Here is a 23,851-nt window from a genome sequence, read left to right on the forward strand (position 1 = left end):
AGTTGCTTCGAACCTTGTATTCCCTTTTGTGCTGCGTACTTATTTTGTTTTGTAATCAAATTTCTCCAAGAATATATATATATATATATATATATATATATATATATATATATATATATATATATATATATATATATATATATATATATATATATATATATATATATATATATATATATATATATGCAACTTTATCTTTCAATCTCCCCACATATTTTATTTGCAGTTGTCATAAGTAATGCCCTAGCAATTCTCTAAAACTTGCCAAAATATACTTTTTCACTGTCACAGTAATTTTAATAAATGTAAACCACGTGACATGATTACCCTTCGCAGCCCTTTGAGCCTAGACTTGACGTTTCTACTACCCTTAGCCGTGACCATCATTGAAAGCTAACGTCACCTTTTTCAAAACGTCTATTTAAGATGTGCGTGCATCAGTTCTCATCATGATTACACTTCAACTTCCAAGGGCGGGAAACGGCGGAAGCCATAACTTCTCTTCGGAATACCAAACGCAGTCCAATCAAATATTAAAAACGAACCGTTCCTTTACTGCCAACTTATTCTATATAAAGGGTTGGCATTCCACTTCTTCCTTCACACTTTCTTCAAACTCTTGCCCAAAATTTCGTTTCTTCTAGCATTCTCTCAAATACAGAGTCAGATAAAACCTTTTCCAATTTTTCTTCTCCAAATGGCACTACCCCTAACTTACGCTAACATCAGGGCTTGCATCAAGAAAGAATTCAAACTCTCTGAAGAAGAACTTGATGAAAACTTTATAAGCATCGACGCCCTTTTTGCTAACCAAGAGCTTGATTTTTACCATGAAATCCTGGAGGGATCTGTTTATCCCAATATGTTAGCGGACTTTTGGATGTTTGCGTCTCTGCGCATAGATCCGGAAGGCAGAACCGCTATCGTCTCTGAGGTTCGAAGGGCCCATATTACTATCACTCCTTCCACCATCTCCAACCTGCTGAGATGCAATAACTCATGAGAAACTTTTGATGACAATACCTTCAACATGACCACTCATCTTATGTTGAGGACTCTTATGGACAATGATCCTTTCAGCGCCAAGGTCATTAGGGTTTGGCACCAACTCCTCGTGGGCAACTTTCGTCCACGAAACCATGATCAAAATAGCATCATGGTGGAGGATTTGGAGTTTATACTCTGTGCCCTCCGTGGGAAGAAAATTAACTTTCCTCTGATGATCTTCAAAGGACTTGTTGAAACAGTTTCTATGGCTGTTGCTCGGCAAGGTGTAGTAACATGCCTTCGATATGGAAGACTCTTGTCCTACATGTTCCTTAAAAAGGGGATAGTGAGAAGGATGCGTAGATCTGGATCTTTGGACATGTTCGAGGCGGAAAGCTTGCCCCTGCTGTCCCTAGAGGGTTTAGATCAAAGGATCAACTAGGAGGTGGGTTGTTTTAGACTTCATGTTTTGAATTTTGTAATCCTCAATGTTCTTGGGAACCACCTTCTCTGTAACGAATGTACTCCTTTGATATTAATGAAAAAATATTTTGACGCTTCTTTGTCTTCTTACTGTATTTACCATGCATGTTTGTTTGAACATACAGCCATTTTGGTGTTAGTTCAACCATTTTGGCCTGCGTAATATACTTCGAATATCTACGTTTTTGCAAGAATCTTTACTTCATGCATGCTTGGTTTGTATCTTTTCAGATACTTTCCATTTACCCTTAAAATTCTACGATCTTCTGCCAATTCTTCTATCTCATAAGCGTTATTTGAGAACACTTTCAAGATTTGAAAAGGGCCTTCCCAATGTGGGGACCATTTACCTAACGCCTGATTCTTTCGATCTATAGGTAAAATAGCTTTCCAGACTAAGTCATTACTGATAAACGTTTTACCTTTCACCTTTTTATTGTATGCTCTGGACACTCTTTCTTTTTGTCTCTTTATCATCTCCAATGCTCGAAGTCTGTCTTCGTCCAAATCTACTAATTCATTCATCATCAATTCCCAGTAAGTGTTTGGAGGAATCTTTGCTTGTCTTTGTATCCAAACTGACTGCAAATATATCTCAATTGGGAGTACTGCATCATGTCCAAACGTCAAGTGGAAAGGCGTAGTGTTTGTAGCTTCTTTTGGAGATGTTCGACAAGCCCAAAGTGCTTGGTCCAAAGTTTTGTGCCAATTCTTGGGTTTTTTCCCTACATGTTTCTTTATAAGACCAATTATTATCTTATTTGCTGCTTCGACTTGTCCATTTGCCAGAGCATAGTAAGGTGTGGAAGTAAGCAACTTGAACCCCATTTCTTTGGCGAAGTCTTGCATCTTTCGCCCAGTGAACACTGATTCTTGATCTGTGGTTATACTTTCTGGGATTCCGAATCTGTATATAATCTGTTTTTGAATAAACTCAATCACAGCCTCTTGATCTACATTCGCAAGTGGTATCGCTTCGACCCATTTTGTGAAGTAGTCTATTCCTACCAAAATATATCTTTGACCTCTAGACGACTTGGGGTGAATTTCTCCAATTAAATCTAATGCCCAACCTCTAAAAGGCCATGGTTTTATTATTGAACTTAACTCGTTTGTAGGAGCATGTTGAATACCTGCATGTTCTTGACATTCCTGACATCCCTTTGCAAATTCTATGCAATCTTTCAACATAGAAGGCCAATACATTATGTATTTAAACAAAAGCCATTTCATTTTGTGCCCGGCTTGGTGCGCACCACATGCTCCGCTATGTACATTTGAGAGAGCCAAATATGCTTCTGCTTCGCCCAGACACTTTAATAAAACTCCTTCGAGAGTTTTCTTAAACAATTCATTTCCCATTAAAAAGTATGATAAAGCTCGATATTTTACCTTTCTATCCGTGTCTGTCGAAGGATCTTTTAAATAGTTCACAATTGGACTTATCCAATCTGTGTCTGCTAAAGAGTCTATATTCAAAACTTCAAACTCTTGTTTGTTGGCAAAACCTAATTGTGAATTCTCCAAGTCACTCGGGGAAAGCCTGGTAGCCATTGCCTTGCCTCTTACTTCGATCAGCTCTTCTAGTTTTTCTTTTGATACCCTGTATCCTGAAGCTAAATGTGCCAAATCATTCGCTTCCTGGTTTTTCACCCTTGAAACGTGATTTAAATCCACGTACCCGAATTTTTTGAGCAGCCTATTTTCTATGACAAAATACATGATCAAATTTTCTTTGATACACTTGTATTCTTTCGTCAACTGCTTAATCACTAGTTCAGAATCTCCTTTGATTTCGACTCTAGTTGCCCCCAATTCTAACAAAGCTTCAAGTCCAGCAATCAGTGCTTCGTATTCAGCTTCGTTGTTGGAGCACAAGGGACCTTCAATTTTGTACTTGAGCTTTGTTGGAATTCCATCAGGAGAAATTATTAGTACTCCAACGCCAGTTCCTTCTTTATGGGTTGAACCATCGAAGTATAGCTTCCAAGGCTTCAATTCTACGTATTGTTGAGGGTTTTCAACCACTGCATGGTCAACAATGAAATCTGATACGATCTGACCTTTCATTGCTTTAAGGGGTTGAAATATCAAAGAGTACTCAGTAAGGGCCAACACCCATTTGCCAATTCGACTATGCAATATAGGCTTTGATAGCATGTGTTTAATTACATCACAATGAGACGAAACATAAACATCAACTGGCTTTATATAATACTTTAGTTTGATACAAGAGAAATATAGACAAAGGCAGAGTTTTTCTATTGCACTATACCTAGTCTCTGCATCATTGAGTACTCTACTTAAGTAATAAATGGCTCTTTCGATGCCATTATCATCTTCTTAAGCTAACATGCTACCTATTGTATTATCTGACGCTGAAATATACAGGCGCATGTGTTTCTTCCCATTTGGGGGAGATAAAATTGGTGGATGCATCAAGTATTGCTTTATCTTCTCGAAAGCTTCTTGATGTTCAGCACGCCACTCGAACTTTACTTGCTTTAGTCGAAGTAAAGGAGAAAAAGCTTGCGCGCGTCCACTCAAGTTAGAGATGAATCTTCTCAAGAAGTTTATCTTCCCCAGTAAAGACTGTAATTCTTTCTTCGTGGATGGTGGCTTTGTTTCCATAATAGCCTTTGTTTTATTTTGATTAATTTCTATTCCCTTTTTGTGGACAACGAAGCCCAGGAAATCTCCAGCCTGCACAAAGAAAGCACATTTAAGGGGGTTCATCTTTAAGCCATGTTTTCTCATTCTCTCGAATGATTGGCTCAGATGGTCGAGATGACTGTTATCTGAAACAGATCTCACCACAATGTCATCTATGTACACTTGCATGAAAGTTTCTATAAAATCATGGAATATAGAATTCATTGCTCTTTGATAAGTTGCCCCAACATTTTTTAGACCAAAAGGCATTACAACCCATTCGTAGGTGCCTATGGCCCCTGGGCAACGAAAAGTTGTTTTAGACACATCTTCTTCTGCAATGAATATTTGGTTATACCCAGAATATCCATCCAACATACTTAGATATTCGAAGCCTGCGGCTGAATCTACTAACATTTCTGCCACAGGCATGGGATATTCATCCTTAGGCGTTGCTGCATTAAGATCACGAAAATCTATGCATACTCTTAATGAACCGTTCTTTTTAATAACCGGCACAATATTAGCAATCCATTCGACATACCTCGTAGTTCTGATGAACTTGCATCGTAGAAGTCTTTCAACCTCTGCTTTGATCTTCGAATGAATTTCTGGTGCGAACCATCTAGGAGTTTGCTTGATGGGCTTTTTTCCTTCCTTTATGGGCCACTTTAATTCGACCAAATCTCGCCCTAAACCAGGCATCTCGTCGTAATCCCATGCAAAGCAATCTTTGTTCTCCTTCAACAACGTGATGACTTTTGCCTTCAAAGTTGGCTCTAGTTTTGCACTGATGTATGTTACCTTCCTTTGATCTCCATCTCCGAGATTTACTTCTTCGAGTGGGTCTTGGGCTAACATTTTGATATTTGCCCCCATTGGGTCTTTCTCGAATCCCAAAGGCTCTTCATTGTAGATTGCATCCAGCCTTTGACTCATCTCCTCTCCTGATATTTCTTTGGCTTGAACTGGATCTTCGAGGAACTGGGGGGTAGGATGTATTCCAGAATCCCCCGTTTCTACTTCACTTTGAACCGTACTGACCGTCATGTGTAATAACTCGGCTTCGAGAGCCGTGTTTCTTTTGTTCTCGACTATGTAAGCCGAAATCTTTTCGAAAAAAGATGCTTCAGATATGACCAACGTCGTCATCCCAGCCTGTTGGCCGTATTGTTGGTGAATGCTCCAACGGTGAGGTATCTACTGGACCGTCCATTATCTCTCTATTCCATTGGAATCCATTAGGATGTAAAGACAAATAGTATAAAGCATTTCTGTTTGGAGTGTATATATCTTCAGCAGCATGGCAAGGACCTATGTTCGCCAAATTCCTGTCGAAACTAGTTTTATTGACTTGATTGACTTCAGCCATGTAGTAACTTTGATCTCCTTCGATGTTCTCTACTATGCCATCTTCTCTCCAAATGGTTAATCTTTGATGCATCGTCGAAGGCACAGCCGCCACTCCATGGATCCACTCTCTTCCAAGCAAAAGATTGTAATTAGCTTTTACTGGTATCACCATGAACATCGTTGGTCTCGTGACTGAACCCACTTTTAGATTTACTTGAACAACTCCCAAGGTTTGCCCTATTTTGCCTTCATAGTTGGACAGAACCATGTTATGTGGTCTTATATCAGTATCGAACATACCAATTCTCTTCAACATGTATTGGGGCATTAGGTTCACTGCTGCCCCCCCATCTACTAAGACTTTGTTAATGCCAACATTCTCAATCTTGGCTCTTATGTAGAGTGGTTTCAAATGATTCCTCATACCTTCATCATGCCTTTCGAAGAAAGCGTTCTGCTCTTCGACTGCCCCATTGTTCAGCACATAATAACACACAGGTCTGTGTCTTGCCATCTCTTCCTCATCAGCTTCCTCACAATCCTCAACTTCAGTTTCTTGGTTAAATTCATGAGGGAGTACTGACACAACATTGCAGTTTAAGTTTATCGATGATACTCCATCTGAGTTAAAATCATTTGTCATCCTATCGTCTTCCTTCCAAGGGCTGGAATGCATTTTTTCTTCTTCTTTCTCATTTTCAGAATCAAACAGCTTACGCTCCACTGGAGGTTTATTTGTCCTTGCCCTCTGCATTGGGATTTGATTGCTACTTGATTCTCCAGTCTCCCTTGGTTTGTATTCCCTTTGGGCTTTCTTCATCCTCTGGTGCCTTCTCCATTGTGATCTGGACATAGGATTTTTGCCTTTGTAGTTCTCCAACCTATACATCTCTCGATTGGAAGTCTGGAATTGCTTCATATATGCCATTGTAGTTCTTCCTCCTTGGTCCCAACTTCGCCATTTGTTGGTTCTGGCACCAGCTTGCATCCATCTATCCCTGGGTATGTCGGCAGGAACTTTGAATGTGACCCTTCGAGCTCTAGGGTGTGGGCTGTCAGGCCTCCTTGATGGGGTCCTGATATCGAACCCATACAAGTTGGGACGAAGTCCTTGAGTTTCCCGACCCATGTAGAGATACACCCTTTCGAATGATCTTGCTAGAAATTCATCATAAACTGCTCCACACCTAGGGCACAATGCAATCTCAGAGTTATCGTTGTGACATCTGACCAAGAAACCCACCAAACTTTCTTCAGTCCTTGGGTACACCTTGAGTAATAAGTTTCCTCCTCTCCAAGGCTGCTCCACTCTTTCTCGCAGGGCCCTCTCGAAATTGGCTTGAACCCTTCGATTCAGCATAACTGAACATCTTGGGCACATCAGCATTTTTCCACCATTTTTCACATGATAATCCCAGAGATAATCCTTCAGACTGTTCCCTCTTGGTGGGATTTCAATATTTCCTTTCTCCCTTATCAGCCATTTTTCTAGTTCTTCTATTTCAGATAAAGGTCATCTAGCATTGACCATTTAACAACTGTCGGAGGAGCCTCGGAAATTCGTATCTGCTGAAGCTTCACTGTGAGGTCTTCAGTGGCCTCACTTGTTTTTCCTTTCAAATCTTCAGTCATCTTAGCATCAAAGGATTCTTCAACATCAGTATTGAAGATCGAATTGGCATTTAGGCTTTCAGTAGCCTACTTTCCACCTGAATTTATCTCCGATTCAGCAGCATCAATTTCAGATACTTCCACCATGTTGACGTCAAATGGTTCACACAAGTTAGTGTCAGCCACACTCAAAGGATCTGTGTCAACCTTCATATGGTTCTTGGTTTTGTCAGCAAATTTCAGACGTCCATCCTTGATAGCATTCTGAATTAAATCCCTGAAAAGAAAACATTGTGAAGTTTTATGCCCTAAAAAACCGTGATATTTGCAAAAACCTCGCTTCTTCCGTTGTTCTAACGGAGGAACTTTTGAATTGGGAGGTACTATCATCTGGCCATCTTTTACTAATAAATCAAATATTTCGTCACATTTAGTGACATCAAATGTATAAGTTTTCTTAGGAAATCTATCGCTTTTATCATTCTCTACTGGATTTTTTCCATTAGAAGGGGTGAGCAATTTGCAAGAATAAGGTGGCGCCTCTTTTAACTCAGCGAGATCTATTTCGACCTCTTCCATACTGTATGAATCTTCGAAAGGTTCGCCATCAACGTCGTCTGCTTCGATGTATGCTACTCTCTCCTTCTTATAACTTTTACTTGCTCTGGCCTTTTCTGCTTTTAATCGTTCGACTTGTCGAACCCTGTCTGCCAATTGGGCCATATCTCTTAGGTATTGAGTATCCAGTTTCTTTCGAATTGAATAATCTAGGCCACCTGCAGCCATTTCAACTAATTAGTGCTCTGGGACAGTCGTGAAGCATATTGACTTCAACAAACGGAACCTGTTTAAGTAATCATCTATAGATTCCGTGAACTTCCTCTTGATGCTAGCCAATTCTTTCCGACTTATCTTGGTTTGACCCATGTAAAATTGTTCATGGAATAATCTCTCCAAGTGTGCCCATGCATCCATGGAATTTGGGGGCAAAGTAGTGAACCAAACAAAAGCATTTTTTGTTAGCGAACTAGGGAAGTATTTAATCCTTAAATCTTCGTTCCCTGCTAGATCCCCTGCTTTCGTCAGATACCTGGCTATGTGCTCCACGGTAGACTCATTGGTGTCCCTTGAAAATTTAGTAAACTTTGGTACTTTGGTACCCCTTGGCAATTCCGTTTGCATGATATATTCTGCTATTGGAGATGTATAATTTGGGCGTCGAAGCCCGGTATTAAGGCCATTGTTAGCCATTATTCTCTCTATCATGGCAGTGAGATTGTTCTCTGTTGCCAAATTGTCTCTCCTAATCCTATGGACCACTTCGTCAGGATGTTCGTTTCTTCTTACCATCACCAGATTAGGCTGCTGCTGGGCAACTGCTTGTTGGCCAACGTTAGTCGTTTTCCTTCGAGTTTCTAAGTCTATCACTTGGTTTTGCTCGACTGGTGTTGGTCTAGATGGTGGTGCTGTGGCTCGGACTTGTTCTAGAATGGGTTCCCCTTCCTGATAAGTTGATTGGTTGTTCCTTCGTCTATTTTGTGGAACTCCTAAAAAATCTGCCATTCGATTTATTTGAGATGATATTTTTTGGAAAGTTTCCACATTATCCTTGTTAGTCCTAACAATATTTGTTGCTAACGGATTCAAGATGGAGCCCAATTATTTGGCAAGAGTTCCTAACATATCATGGTTACTTGCATCCATTTTTTGTCGAAATGCTGCTTGACTATTTGTGGTAAAAGGGGGTATTTGGGCAGAGAAGCCAGTATTCTGTGCGTTTCGACCTATCGAACTGACATTCGGCAAAAACGCCGTCGGGTTAGTTGTAGTGTATGTAGGCCCTCGTAATCCTGTCATATATGAATATGGCATTCCATATGGATTGTTGGGTCTCCAACCTTCGAAAGTCGATGATGGTCCTGGGGAAAATAACTGACTTGCAGCGTTTGTCGAGAAAGGTGGTATCTCGCTTGCGCTAATGAATGGAGGCGCGGTGGTCGAACTCGAAACTGGTATAGTCCCTGTTGTCCCTGTAGTATTTTCGGGCATCGCCTGGGAACTACCTATGGGTTCAGATCCTGTCGAAACTGGTATAACCTGCGCCTCTTGAGTAGAAGTTGAAACGTGCGTAGAATTTGTCGCTACTGTTCCTGACCCTTGTGGGGATCTTGATTTCCCCCTCCACTGGCCGCATTGACCATTTTCTTATTGTACCTTCGTTTAGGAATCGGTTGTGCATTGTTGGTTAATTTACCGTTCCTAAGGTTCATACAAGGTCTTGATATTTTCTAGACAAAACAAAACAATCAATTAAAACAATCTGTTTGACACGGTCCCACAGTCCCACCAGGTGTGCCAATTTGTTTACGGTGATTTCCGGTAAACAACCGCTAGTCTTCCAAACTATAATAAATATAATTTGGTTACTCGCAGGATCGACTAGATTGATCCTAGGACATAGTAAAAAAGGTTGTTATTCATGATAGTTCGAATTATGTCTATGGTTGGCTTGTCTCGAAATAAGAAATACTAAATCAAAGAAATAAAGATTAGCAATCACCTTGTTATACACGTAAATATAACATCAGCGAAGGGTAAGATAAAGATAAAATATAAGACAAAACTGTAAAGTGCAAGAATCTCAAAATGTAGAAACTTAAATGCTTCGAAACTAAATAGAATGAAAATAAAGAGTGCAGGAATGTAAATGACAGAAAGTGAACAAAATGCAGTAATATCAAAAGATACTTGAATAAAGAAAGATACAAATGTATTTAAAATGGTGTTGGTGTCATACGTACATTTCTCAGCGAAACTCGTTCTCTTAACACTTGATACTTGAGCAATATGTGAGTAATTTGTACAAAATGAACACACGGAATCCTAATACTAAGACCCTTATTTATACTAAATTTGACCCTAACGGTCCTACACTAATTTGATGCCACGTTACTCACGAGAATCCTTGGGATGCCATCTGTCTTTGTGCAGTTATATAAACTACTTCAAAATTCAAATCCTCCCGCCTGAATCCTCTTTCGACGCGTGGCAACGTAGTCAGAATCGAGAATGCCACGAAAATACGCTAAGCTTCAGTACTTTACATATTTCGTAAAAACATTTAAGTCCCCAAAGATGATTCTTTTCGAATTTAGCTTCAGTGCTAACTGTCTTCGTTAAAACCATCATTCTCGAACATGGCCATCAGTAGCCATTTTTGATCTCAAAGATGGTCATCAGTAACCATCTTCCTTCGAATTTCAAACCTTCGAAGGATATTCTTCCCAAACGAAATCTTCAGCTAACACCCCCTTGAAGTTATTTTTTTACGAAGACACCCTTATAAAAGTTTTAATCAACTTTTACCACACCCTTTTACTCCAGATGCTGACTGGACTTTGACCCATTGGCTTAGGTGGCAATAAAATAACCATTTAATTAATTAAACAAAAAGAAACATGATAAAATAGGCCAAAGTGTACAACATTCTCTCTCCTCTATACTCAAACATGAACAACATCAAAGTGTACCAAATTATACACTGAAGAACCACGATTTGCACCATCAAACTCCCAGAGAATGATGCAACATCCATTTTTTCTATTCTTTGAGGCTAATGAAAATTACTAAAGACACTAATATTCATCTTTTTCTTTGTTCTATTCTTTTCTTTTTAATTTGCAGTATGCCTAATTCACCTGAAGAATGCACTATGCACGGCATAGATGTAGTGCAACGGATTGCATGAAAAACAGCATATGCAACAGCAACAAAAGTCTGGAAAATTCAATATCAGCAGAAGATAGGAATTGATGTTAGATAAAAAAACAATGGGTCCTACATTATCATGTTTCAGTTAGATAAAAAAACAACGGATTGTTAAGTATACTACACTGCTATTATAAACTTATAATAAGTTAGATAAAAAAATTGGTCCAAATTGAGCAGAAAATCAGGTCACTGGTGCTCATCAAATGGGTCCTTCTCTATGACTGGTTCAAGGAAAGTGAAAGGATTGGGTAGAAAGAACAGCAGAACACATCCAACAGAGAAAGCTTCATCTTACAATGGTTCTTTGGTTGGTGTACCACGAGCTCGGGGATATTTCATTGGAGTAGGCCGATTCTTAAGACATATGACGGCAGTACGCTGACCATATGGGCTTTGCGATTCCACTGAACATGTAACATCAACGTAAAACTACTTCAATAAGTTAGCTTATTTACCGATGATGAAACAATATGTAGAAATGAGGCACAAACTTTTGGAGTAGAAATGAAATAGGATCAACATAAGGGTATAGCCAAAATTAACTACTTCTAAAAATGCCAGGGAAGACAAATATAATCAAAGTCATTCAAGCAAGTAGAGGAATCTTAGATGTAGTGCAACGTATCTCTGAAACTTAGTTTTCAGTTATTTTAGCTTCCTACATTATAAATTCAGTTTAAAAACTGTCACCTGAACCAAAGTATACAACGCAGGTTTTGTTTGCAGAGCAAGTAAAGATGAGGGCAGCAATGAAAGAGAAGGAACCAGCACAAAGTGGACTGAAGATGTTTAACAAGAAAAGAGATGCGAAGAAAGAAGGTTAGGTTAACCGTGTGGTTGTGGTTGCGGTGTTGTTGGTTTGCGAAGCGAGGAGATGGAAGTGAGTGGAGGAACTAAGAGGGAGAGAGATAGTGGTTTAATGGTTTTGCGTTGAAGAGATCATGCAGTGACTGCTGATGCTTCCACATGGATGCATGATGAAGCAGTTTGGAAAGTAACAGAGGCGCAGTGTTGTTGTGGTTCCCATTTGCGCTTCTTTCTGTTCTTTTCCTTTCTCAACTGAATTGGAAAAGGAACCTTGAACAGGGATGAATGAATAGTAGTGAAACTGACACTTTTAGTCCTTTTTATTAGGAGTAATTAATCTATTTTAGTTGAAAGGGTGTGGTAAATCTATTTTACAATTATTATTATTTTGCCACGTCATCAATTAAGTCAAGCCCAGTCAGCAAAGATGGTAAAAGGGTGTGGTAAATCTAAGATTTATGTTTTATAAGGGGCATTTAGTAAAAAAAAAACTTCAGGGGGCCAAAAGCAAAACACGCGATAATGGCAGGGGGCAAAAATGGTAATAACCCTTATTTTAATTATTAAAAAAATATATTTAATAAATAAATCAAATTCTTTCAAATAATTATTATAAAAATGAATTTTTAAAATATTAATATACATTTTTATATAACCTTGTGGCCCAATAAAATGGCCAAACCGCCATAGCCATTGGGGAGCTTCTTACCCACGTGCCCCCTCTAAGGACACATGGTCAACTACTCTTTGGAAGAATCGATCTTCCTCTTCCACAAGAGGGTCAAGTATTCTAATCATAATCTCTAACTTCGTACTTGCACTTTTTCACCCTAAGCCTTACCTTGGCATCGGAGTAGTACACCCTCTTTTTTTTTTGGCTATTCGCACCGGTTTCGACCCACCACAGGTGGGCCACTAATCCGGCTCGTGCGTAGAGGCATCCGCATTGGCCAAGCAAGATTGTTCCGCCTGGGAATCGAACTCAGTATTCCCCGAGTACGTCCTTGGACGGGACTCCTTGCCAATGGAGCTCAACCGCTTGGTTTGTCAGAATTTTGTCTTTGTCACCTAATATAAACTATTAATCTAGTTTAATTTATGATTGCAATAATTATTTATATTTATGTATTAATGTAAATACATTATTAATATTAATATTATATTTATAACCTTAGTTTTCATTAATGTTTTTGACAATTTCATGATAAACACAATCAAGTATTTTTTTTATAATCTATTTCTGTCAATTAACTATACGAAAGAGAAAGTCTTTATATCAAATTATTTAGTTAATATTTCTTTAAATATTAAACATACAAACAAAATGTGAATGAAAGAATCTTTGTTCAGAAAAATATATATGAGTGAGCTATGAAAAACAAAACATTTAGAAAAAGAATGTAAATAAATCCTCCTATATGTGCAGCCGATTAGAGATTATATGTGCAGCTCTAAGCTTGACTGATCATGGATGAATTGGATCTGGTTTTGATGGCTTTGAAGGGCCACGAAGGAATTGCAGCAACAGTCCATCAAATTCTCTCAACATTAATGGTTGATCTTGCAAAGGCCTGCTGCCATATCCAAGTTGAGAAGAAATGACAAGAATGAAGAAAAGGATTACTAGAACATTAAAAAGGATCCTCTTGTAACAAGTTTGGACGAAATAGTTTAAAATGAACCTTCTGCTTTTGCCTATATATATGATGTAATGATATCTTTAATAAGAACAAGTTTTATTTACTAGTAGCTGTGGTTTGATGGTGGGAATGATATGTTATGTAATGTAACACAATGTCATATATATATAGAGAGAAAGAAAAGTAGATAGCTTTTCATGCCTTAGTACTAGTTTTTGAATTTCGTTTGGGTTGACTTAGTAATTCGTTTGAACTTCAAGTTTGAATTTGAACGAATCAAACTTCTTGACAACGAAAATATATACGAAAACGAGTATTGTCGTGGATAATAATAATATATACGTCTGATTTATGTTGTCAGATATCTCAAAACTTGACATAAAGTCAAAAGGGTCAATATTATGCTCAATCTTATTATATTAATCACATAAATTAAACTGACAGCAACATGTACTTTTTCAGTTTCATAAAAAAATATTTTATTTAAGCAATGCACCATTATTAAAAAAATAATTAAAGATGTAATGATTTTAATGATAACATTAATAACATTTATTAGAATACTTCTATTAATTATGGTGGTGGCTAATATGAACCACCAACTAAATGCTTAATGGTGGACCATAAGTGCTAGCCATTGGATTAATAGATTCTATGAGATCTTATCCTACATCTATCACACGAAACTTTTTTCACTCTCCAAATATGTCTTGGAAAGAATGTTTTGTCCTTGTTTCATCCAATTTCTTATTCTCACTAGTAGGGGTGGACAACACAACACCACCCGACAATACCCGACCGAACCGAATGAAAAATTAAGCACCGGGTCGGGTTGTAACGGGTCTGCGGGTTGGGCGGGTGAAAGCGGTGGTTATAGTAGGGTAAAGATGGTCGGGTTCAGATGGATAATTTGGGCCCGTCGGACCCCGAACCCGACCGAAGTTGTTTTTATTATTATTATTATTTAATAATAATTAATATCAATGGCCCATTAATATGTAAAAGGATAGGCCCATGCGCCCAGCAGCCCAATCCATTAACTCTTCTCTGTCCATTAACACAAAACTTTCTCTAACCCTAAAGTAAACACAATTACACAATACAACACAGCGCCGTTATCTCCAATTCTCCATCCATGGCTTCAAACCCTAGCCGCCGTCGCAGCCACCATCCACACACCGTCGTCGCCACCACCATCCACACACCGTCGTCGCCACCACCATCCACACCTTTTCTTCCTCAACCTAACATTGTCACAACTCACAATAATCTCAAGCTTTCTCTTTCTAATTTCACGAAATCACAATCCTCTCAACCTCAACCTTTAAAGTCCAAAATCACGAAATCAACTTTCAAAATCACAACAATCATTCAACCACAAGCCTCAACCTTCAACATCCGGTTGTCAGCACCCATCGTTCATCGTTCATGTCAGCACCCATCTGTTTAGAGTAATGATTTTTCTTTTCGTTCTCTCCATTGGTGATTTAGAGTTTAATGTGTTATTTCTTATCATATTTTCAGATAAATCAAGAGAAGACATATTTTCGACGAACTTATGCAACTCAGGTGGTTAGTCTTAGCTTAATTTGTTATTTCTTAAGTGCTTCAGTAGTTGTAAGTTGTAACACATTAAACACATAAAATTATTACTGCTTGCACTACTTTATAACCTGAAATTTAACTGCTTTATGTGTGTTTAATGTGTTTGAACTACTGCTTGCTTACAATAAAATAGTTGGATTACTGACTTTCATAGAGAGCTTACTTGACTTTGTGGGGGGTGTTTTGGCAGGTCATAGGAGCTTTGAAGACTAAAGGAAGTAATATACAACATCAAACCTGATAAATTTTTTGTAAGTTATTGATCTTTAGACCATTTAACTCAGAATTTTCAATTGTACTGAATTACTTTATTGATATGCAGTGTTGTGTAATTAGTCAGTAATTTTTATTTTATATGCAAGGAGTTCGAGATATGCAAGGAGTGCGAGATATGCAAGGAGTTCATGAAAATACGCAAAATAACGGTATGTTTAGGCTAAGTTTTATTCATGATTAGGTGTATGTGAATTATGTGATGGTCTATCATTAAGTTCAACAAAGGACTTCAGTAAGAATAAGAATTCTTATAATAGAGAGCAAATACTCCCAGTGCCTCACGTTAATCATAAGAATATTAGAATATTAGCTTAAAGAATTCTTATAAGAATTCTTCAGTATTTAACAAAGTGTTAGCATAAAGAATATTAGAGTGTTAGCATTATTCTTCAGTATAAGAATTCTTCAGTAAGCATAAAGAAAGAAAAATACTCCCAGTGCCTCACGTTAATCACTACCCTTAGAATATTAGCTTGTCTTGGATTATTTAAATATTTAAAAAAGTATTAGCTTGTCTTAGATTGTTAAAACAATAATTAAGTATATTAGAATAAGAAAATTCTATTGTCACTTTAACAGTGCTGTTTGGCACTTTAAGTTTCAGGTTGGTTTTTTAGCAGTGCGTTCCAAGTTGGTTTTTTTAGCAGTGAATTGTTGGAACAGCAGTATCTATTCAGTTTGAATTTATTAATCTATTCAGCATAACTTGACTACCCCTTTCTCCTTTATTAATTTATTTGTTTTGATATAACATGTATTTTGTTACCTATTTTTGAAATTGTTATCTATTCAGTTTGAACTTATTATGTATTTTGTTTCAGCTATGGAACAAGAACCTCCAGCAGCAACCATAGCAGCAGCAACAACACCCATTGAGGTCTGCACAAATCAGCCTCCTATTGGTCGGAAGAGAAGAAGAGCTAATGCAAATGCTATTAGAAAGAGGTCTGAGGTATGGGACCATTTTAACCTTATTCCTGATAGTGATCCCGCTACTGCGGCATGTAAGTACTGCCATCAAAAGTATATGTGTGACTCTAAGAAACACGGAACGTCAAATTTAAAGAGTCACATGAAAACATGTCCTAAGTATCCGTTGAACCTTTCAACCGACCCTACCCAAACCGTATTGACATATTCAACAATTCCGGGGGTTGGGTTGGTTCCAACATCTTCTAGGTTTGATCCTGTAGGTTGTAGAAAGGGGTTGGCTTACTTTATTATTTTAGATGAGAAGCCCTTTAGAACAGTTGAAGGAGAGGGTTTCAAGTACTTTTGTTACCAAATGCAACCCCAATTTACAATACCATCAAGAAGAACCATAGCTAGGGATTGTTTTCAGATATATCTTGATGAGAAAGTGAGGTTGAGAGCATTATTTAGTTCTGATTGTAGTAGAGTGGCAATTACAACAGATTGTTGGACTTCCGTTCAAAATCTAAACTACCTGACCCTCACTGCTCATTTTATAGATAGGGATTGGCAATACCAAAAAAGGATAATCAGCTTTGCGATTATACCAAATCACCGAGGTAAAACAGTTGGTAAGAAGGTTGAGGATGTGCTGAAGGAGTGGGGGCTGAGAAACGTTTCAACTATCACGGTAGATAACGCGGCATCAAATGATGTTGCTGTTAAGTATTTAGAGCAGAAGATAAGAAATATGAATGGACTTTTTATGGATGGATTTGGGTTTCACATGAGGTGCTGCGCACATATACTGAATTTGGTCGTGAGAGATGGATTAAAAGTAGCTAGCACCTCAATTTCAAGTGTTCGAAATGCGATAAGATATGTGAGATCTTCACCCCATAGAGCGTTAAAGTTCAATGAATGTGTGGGCTATGCCAATATTACATGCAAGAAGTCGGTATGTCTTGATGTTTCAACTCGTTGGAACTCGACGTATTTGATGTTAGATGCAGCTGAGAAGTATGAAACAGCTTTTGATAAGCTAGAAGATGAGGTTGAGGATTATAGGGATTTCTTTGAAGGTGATTCCCCCCCTAGTAGTGAAGATTAGGAGAATGTTAGGGTATTTATTAAGTTTTTGAAGAATTATTATGAAGCGACAACTGTTTTTTCTGTTTCAACAAAAGCAAGTTTGCATACAGCTTTCCCTTTCCTGGCTGGAATTTACGTTGAGCTTAAGTCATTAAACTTGGACCTAAATGGACTGTTTGCTAGTGTGGCTAAGGAAATGTTGGATAAATTTAAGAAATATTGGATTGATATCACTAAGATGAACCAACTCCTCTATTTGGGTGTTATTTTTGATCCCCGGTATAAGTTACGATTTGTGGACTGGTGCTTTAGTGATATGTATGGACCACTTTCAGAAACTAAGAAATCTTTGTTAGAAGAGATCAATAACAATCTCTCAAAAATCTTCATGGTTTACAAACAAGCCTACGGCAATGTCGAAGGCCTGTCCCAGCTATGGCAGCCACTGTTTCTAATGGGGAAACTGCTGCCAACGTCGAAGTACCGGCACATGTAGCTAGACAAAATGCTTTTCAGCAACATTTGAAGTCTATGGATTCGGTTGAAGAAGTAACTGAGCTTCAGAGCTATTTAAAAGAAAAATCCATAAGGTTTAATGAAAAGGATAAAGATAAGTTTGACATTCTAAGTTGGTGGAAACATAATGTTAGAGAATACCCAGTTTTGTCCCAAATTGTTAGAGATATAATGGCTACACCAGTTTCAACAGTGGCTTCTGAGAGTGCTTTTAGCACCGGTGGGAGGGTTTTAGAGGTATATAGAAGCTCTCTCAAACCTGAAATGGCCGAGGCTCTTATTTGTGCACAAAACTGGTTGAGGCCTTCATTAGATCAGTTCAAAGACTTGGAATTTACTGAAGATTATGAGATTTCTGAAGATGCTTTAAAAGGTATATTGTTTCTATTTGTCTTAAGTTTTAATTTTAATTTTGTTTTGTAATATTTTGCTAATTTCTTCTTTATAGGATTTGCTGAACTTTCACTCGGAAGTGGAGCATCGTCTTCATCTCAGACTCAGTCACAGTCTTCTGGCTGTGCCTAAACACTTTTTGAGGTTGAATTTATTTGATTCTGCTTCAAACACTGGTTGACACTTTTTGGTGCTTTAATGTATGTGTTATTTCTAATTTTTTGTATGATATTTGCAGCTACTTTTTTTGGAGTCATGGATGACTCGTTTTTTTGAAGCCGACATTAACACAACCAACACTTTTTGGAAGAATGTCAAAAACAGTCCTGCACAACCAACACTTTTTGAAAGAATATCAAAAACATCCCTACACAACCAACACACCTTCGGTAATTTACGTGTTATGCTAATTATAACCGAATCAATTATTCACTGAATTAGTTTGGTTTGTAATTGTGTGGATTTTGTGTATGTCAGTGTGATTGATGTTGTTGTTGTTGTTGAGGAAGTTAAAAAGAAAGAGACAAGTCCTAATGCTGCTGCTGGGAATGAGAAGAATTGTTGTTGCTGTTGTAGTTTAAAGGTAGGGTCATACCTCATTTTATTTAGCAAAAAACAGAATTCCATGTTCATGATATGATATTAGTTCGAATTTCCTTCTGAACCATGTGAGGCAGCACACAATAGAAACAATAATCATATGAGCAGCCCGTAATAAACTTCATGTATCTAGAAGTATCCAGTTAGTTAAGCTGCATATGGTCATGGACATTGTATAGTTGTATTTAGGTACATTTATTTGTGCACTCTGCTTAGTCTTACCATTGTGTACTGCTGCTTCTCTCTTTTTTTCCCTCTGGATTATTTTAATATGAATATTGATTTTTTGTTATTTGTTGTCCAAAAATATGCATGGCACATGTTGAACCTTTTTCCTCTCTAATGACAGATGCAAGGTGTGGTTAACTTTTCTGGCCGAATATCAATACTCATAGACCAGAACACGCAGGCTTTCCATTTGTTCATGATTGCAATGCTCCAGGTTTGGTGTTTATCATTCTCTTGTGATTTATTTATTTGCTAATTGGGTATCCACCTCCTATGGTTTAAAGATTGAAATTAAAGTCAAAAAATGAAGTCGTATATATTCTATTTGTGTGTTGTGAATTGTGCATTTGTGTTGGTTGTGTGAACCTGTCTCAATTTAATATAATGGTTGCTTACTAATTCACTACTATCATTTGATTTATGATTTACTTGGTTTTAAATATTTACTATGCACATGATAAATTGTGTTATATACTTTGACAGATGTTTTATCCATTGTTTTTGTGTTAAGTAAACTCTTGCAAGTCTCCATGTGGAGTCTAAGACGATTTTATGAGGTTATGTAGGCCCCTGAGCTTGATTTTTAGTTTATTAAACAAATCAATTTCTCATATTGGAAAGTTGGTGAAAATGTTATCCTTTGGATATTATCAGGTAGCATAACTTCTGGTGTCAAATTATTTAAAAGGGATAGTTTTTGGACACAAATTTTTTGGATATAAATTGTATAATGCTAATTGAGGTTTGTGGAATCAATTTAAGAGAATCATTGAATCAAGAATAATTGTTCTTCTGATTGTATGTTGCTTTCAATGTTTTCTTTGAAAGATACTTCCTCTTCCTATCTGAAGAGACCAAGAAGAAGTTACAAGAAGAAATTGACGAGTTCTCAGACTCTTACTACTTGGATCTCAATCTTGAAGACATCAAACAGGTAAATTTTTTGTATATAATTCATTGAATGCTTATCCACTGTTATAATTCACTGAATTTTTTGTATATAATTCATTCAATGCTTATTTGTTCAAATGAATGCAGAGTTTGATGGAGCTAGAAGGAGGAGCTTGTCTTAAAGGGAAAAATGAAAGAATTTGATGCTGGACCAGGAAGTTGTGATGATGGACATGAATTAAAAGTTATGTTGATTGTGTTATTATGTAGCTTGTGAAGCTTATTTGTTAAATTGTAATGAACTTGATGTTAGATAATTTTAACCTCCTGAGTGTGTTGCTTGAACAATTGAACTTGATGCAGCAGAATTTGGTTCAGTTTTAAATTATGTGAAAACAGTCTTAAGTATGGTGAATTTGAATTTAATCAGAATGTCAAGTCTGAATTCAAATGTTTATGGCAATTTTTTTTAAGTAAATTATTGTAAAGATAAGGCCCACATTCATCTTAAAATTTAACAATAGATATGTGAAACAAATAAGGCCCAATTTAACAATTATAGATAGATTTTAAATCTGAATAAAAAATTATTGGATTTTGTTATTTGGGCTAGATTTTGAATTGGGCCAACAACAGTTGATATCCGAATTTACCCAGCCCAGTTACCCGATCCGGATGAAACCGAACCCGAACATAACCGATACAAATGTAGGATTGATATGGGCCACACTTTGTCACCCGAGGGTTGGGCCGGATTGGTGTTTTGGGCCCGAATCCGACCCTACCCGACCGCTTGTCCAGCCCTACTCACTAGCATCCCTATCATAACACCCAATTTCTCTCTCTTTGCAATAAATAAAAATTAATATTTAAAATTTTACAAATAAATTAATCACTTTAAATTTTACTAATCATTTCAAATTTTACATTTATATCTAAAATACATTTGTATTTGTTAGATTTCATTCATTTTAAATTTATATATTAAATAAATTTATATGTTATTAGGCTTTATTTTACATGTCACTATTAACAGAATACATATTTTATTTCTTTTTTCAAATGTTAAAATTCTTTTTATACTCTTTTTGTCTCACGGGTCGATTTTTTTCTTTGTTTAATTATTTAATAATTAAGTAATTCATTTCAAATAATTTTATACCATATCAATTGCATGATAGTATAATATATTTTTTAATTTTAATAACATTAAAAATATATTTATCTCACGGTTCACTAACAAGAGAATATTTATTTTTGTTTAATCAATTATTATTTTAATTTAAGAGATAAAATTTTTATTTTTAAATATTAATTTTTTCTCTATTTCAAATTTGCATTTATATCTACAATTTTACATTTGTATTTGATATATCTAAGTGTTATAAAATCTCATTCATGTATTATCACATTAGCTAATATTTTGTTGTAATTTTTTTTCATTTCATAATTATTATTTGAAGATTCTAAATTAATATATTTTTTTAGTTATTTATACAATATCATAATCAAATTATCCATGATGCAGGAGCACGGATCTCTTACTAGTATATGTTGAAAAGAATGTTATTCATGTATTATCACATTAGCTAATATTTTGTTGTAATTTTTTTTCATTTCATAATTACTATTTGAAGATTCTAAATTACTATAATTTTTTTTAGTTATTTACACAATATCATAATTAAATTATTCATGCAGGAGCACGGATCTCTTACTAGTATGTGTTGAAAAGAATGTTTTGTCCTTGTTTCATTCAATTTCTTATTCTCACTAGCATCCCTATCATAACACCTAATTTATGGAGCAAAAATGGCGACATCTCCAAACCGTTCACTAGAACTCCGACTATTTGAAATCTACAAGCAGACGGAACAGATATCGTTGGTGTAGTTGCCGTCTCAGTGTATCTTGAGACCTTCAAATCAAGCAAGGGAACAATTGTTTTTTTTTACAAATTAGATGCAAATAAAAATGGCGGAGACGGTGATTGCAGACTGTGACAATTACAATCTCACAAAAGAGGAATTGAGCACATGTGTGGCTGTGTCGTTACCAAGAAGATCATTTTAGAGATTAAGAGTTTGATCTCAATATTAATATCCAAAGATCAAAATCAATTACTGTCAAATATTGATGTTTCTTTTTTACTTTCATCACTTGATTCACTTCAGTTGCAGGGGCGATGGAGAAATGGACTTAGGTTGGAAAGAGAAATTTGTTCCAAAAAATCTAATACCAAGATTTCACCCTAAGATATCATATAATTATTAATCCAATGGTTCTTAATAATGGTTCACGGTGAGAGACTTGTTGCAGCCCTCACCCTAGAAGCCACCTTATATCATATTATTTAGTTGAAATTTTGCTACATATTAATCATAACAGAAAATGTGAATAAAAGAATCTTTATTAGGAATTACAAAAAAATAGCTGTATGGTGAGCTGTTAAAATTTAAACATTTATAAAATGAAAGTTAAGATTATATTGTATTAGTAAGGTTGATAGGTAGTATATTATGAACTACTTTTCGTATTTCGTTGCTTAGGGTTGAATTGGATCGGGACTTGATGGCTTCGATGGACTACGAAGAATCTGCAACAAAAGGCCATCGAATTCTTTTGAATTCTGATCATCTTGCAAAGGTCTACATTCGACTCCAAGTTGAGATGAAACGACCATAATGAAATAAATTATCACCATAATGGTAAAAAGGATCCTCCAAGTGTTAAAAGAGAAAGCCATGTATTTGATCTCTTTAATTTCTATTAACGTGATTAATTTGGATGAGATAATAATGTTAAGAAAATGCTCCTTCTGCTTATGCCTCTATTGATGTATTTAATTTGTTAATAGGTGCTGAGATTTTATGGTGGGAATGATATGTTTAAGAACAATAAGGCATACATATATATAGAGAGAGTATGTTGCTAGCTTTCCTCAGCAGCAAGGTCAAAAATTTGAAATCCTTTTAATATGACTGAGTATTAATTCATATGGTTTGAAACTTGAAGGTTGAAACAATCAAACTTGGTAATTGGGAACCAAAACTAAACATGAAAACGAGTATTGTACTAAATATATTATATATATATATCAAGGACAAATTCTAATTCAGTGTGGAGGACATTTGAAAGCAAAAACCTTTTTCTTCATTTGAAAAGTACGTATGGTCAAGTGGTCAACTATGTCCTAAAGATACACCAAGTCAATTTGCATGGTCAATATCATTATCAATCTTCTAATAATCCATTCAAGCTTCAATCACGCAAATCTAGCATATAGTAATAGCATGGAGTGTCTATATACATATTCAGATATGATCTACACAATCTTACCCCCTCACTCTTTATGATTTGTCTAAAATATAGAATATTTTTATTTTTATTTCTAATATATATTTGTTGAGTTTAAAAGATATGCATTGATATTTTTATTTCTAATATAATTTTTTTTTTTACACTATCATCCAATGAAAATATATTATTCTGCCATGTCATCTCATTAATTTAAAAATAACAATATGTCTTGCTAGGATACATAGGATACATGGTCTGATTAGTTTTTCTCATATTTTTTTTATTAAATTTCACTTTATTTAATTACTTTAGTAAATATATTTAATAAGAGTGTTTCAAAAAAAATAATACTCACTAAATTATTGAAATCATCCAAGTTTAACCATCACATTAAGTTCGGTCTTTAAAAACGTCTCTTTAAGAGCATTTTTATATTTAAGTTCGGTAAAATAAAAAAAGAGGATTCGAAATTTATGTATATTTATATTTTTTAGGCAAAATATCCTTTTTGGTCCCTTAACTATACCCCAAGGTACATTCTGGTCTCTTATCTTTATAAAGTGTGAGAGTGATCCTTTAATTATTCAAAAAGGTCCACGTTAGTCATTTCCGTCCAATTTTTACTAACAGTGTCAACTTTTGCTTCTGTGGCATCTAACGTGGCACTTGATCATACGTGTGGCAGGTGACTTGGCACATATTGATCTTCAAGATCTTTAAAATTTTGAAAAAAA

The 23,851-nt window shown here is 36.1% G+C and overlaps 1 protein-coding gene and 2 long non-coding RNA genes across 3 annotated transcripts; all 3 read left to right on the forward strand.

The window, feature by feature from the left end:
• Positions 1-16,008: 16,008 nt before the first annotated feature.
• Positions 16,009-17,685, forward strand: LOC131657810 (zinc finger BED domain-containing protein RICESLEEPER 2-like). The gene is made up of 2 exons (XM_058927170.1): positions 16,009-17,179; positions 17,300-17,685. The coding sequence occupies exons 1-2, from the start codon at positions 16,009-16,011 to the stop codon at positions 17,683-17,685; spliced, it is 1,557 nt and encodes a 518-aa protein (XP_058783153.1).
• A 250-nt stretch (positions 17,686-17,935) lies between these two features.
• On the forward strand, positions 17,936-18,592 carry LOC131619242 (uncharacterized). Its single transcript, XR_009288936.1, has 3 exons — positions 17,936-18,078; positions 18,154-18,242; positions 18,337-18,592. It is a non-coding gene; the product is annotated as an uncharacterized LOC131619242 (long non-coding RNA).
• Positions 18,593-18,724: 132 nt separating this feature from the next.
• LOC131619247 (uncharacterized) lies at positions 18,725-20,226 on the forward strand. Its single transcript, XR_009288937.1, has 3 exons — positions 18,725-19,140; positions 19,755-19,860; positions 19,965-20,226. It is a non-coding gene; the product is annotated as an uncharacterized LOC131619247 (long non-coding RNA).
• Positions 20,227-23,851: the final 3,625 nt, after the last annotated feature.

Source organism: Vicia villosa, linkage group LG1 (assembly GCF_029867415.1).
Source record: "Vicia villosa cultivar HV-30 ecotype Madison, WI linkage group LG1, Vvil1.0, whole genome shotgun sequence".
Lineage (NCBI taxonomy): Eukaryota > Viridiplantae > Streptophyta > Magnoliopsida > Fabales > Fabaceae > Vicia > Vicia villosa.

Coding starts and splice junctions, on each gene's coding strand:
- LOC131657810 (XM_058927170.1), top strand. CDS start 16,009: ATGGAACAAGAACCTCCAGCAGCAACCATAGCAGCAGCAACAACACCC. Junction 17,180..17,299: donor TTATAGGGATTTCTTTGAAG/GTGATTCCCCCC, acceptor GTTTGCATACAG/CTTTCCCTTTCCTGGCTGGA.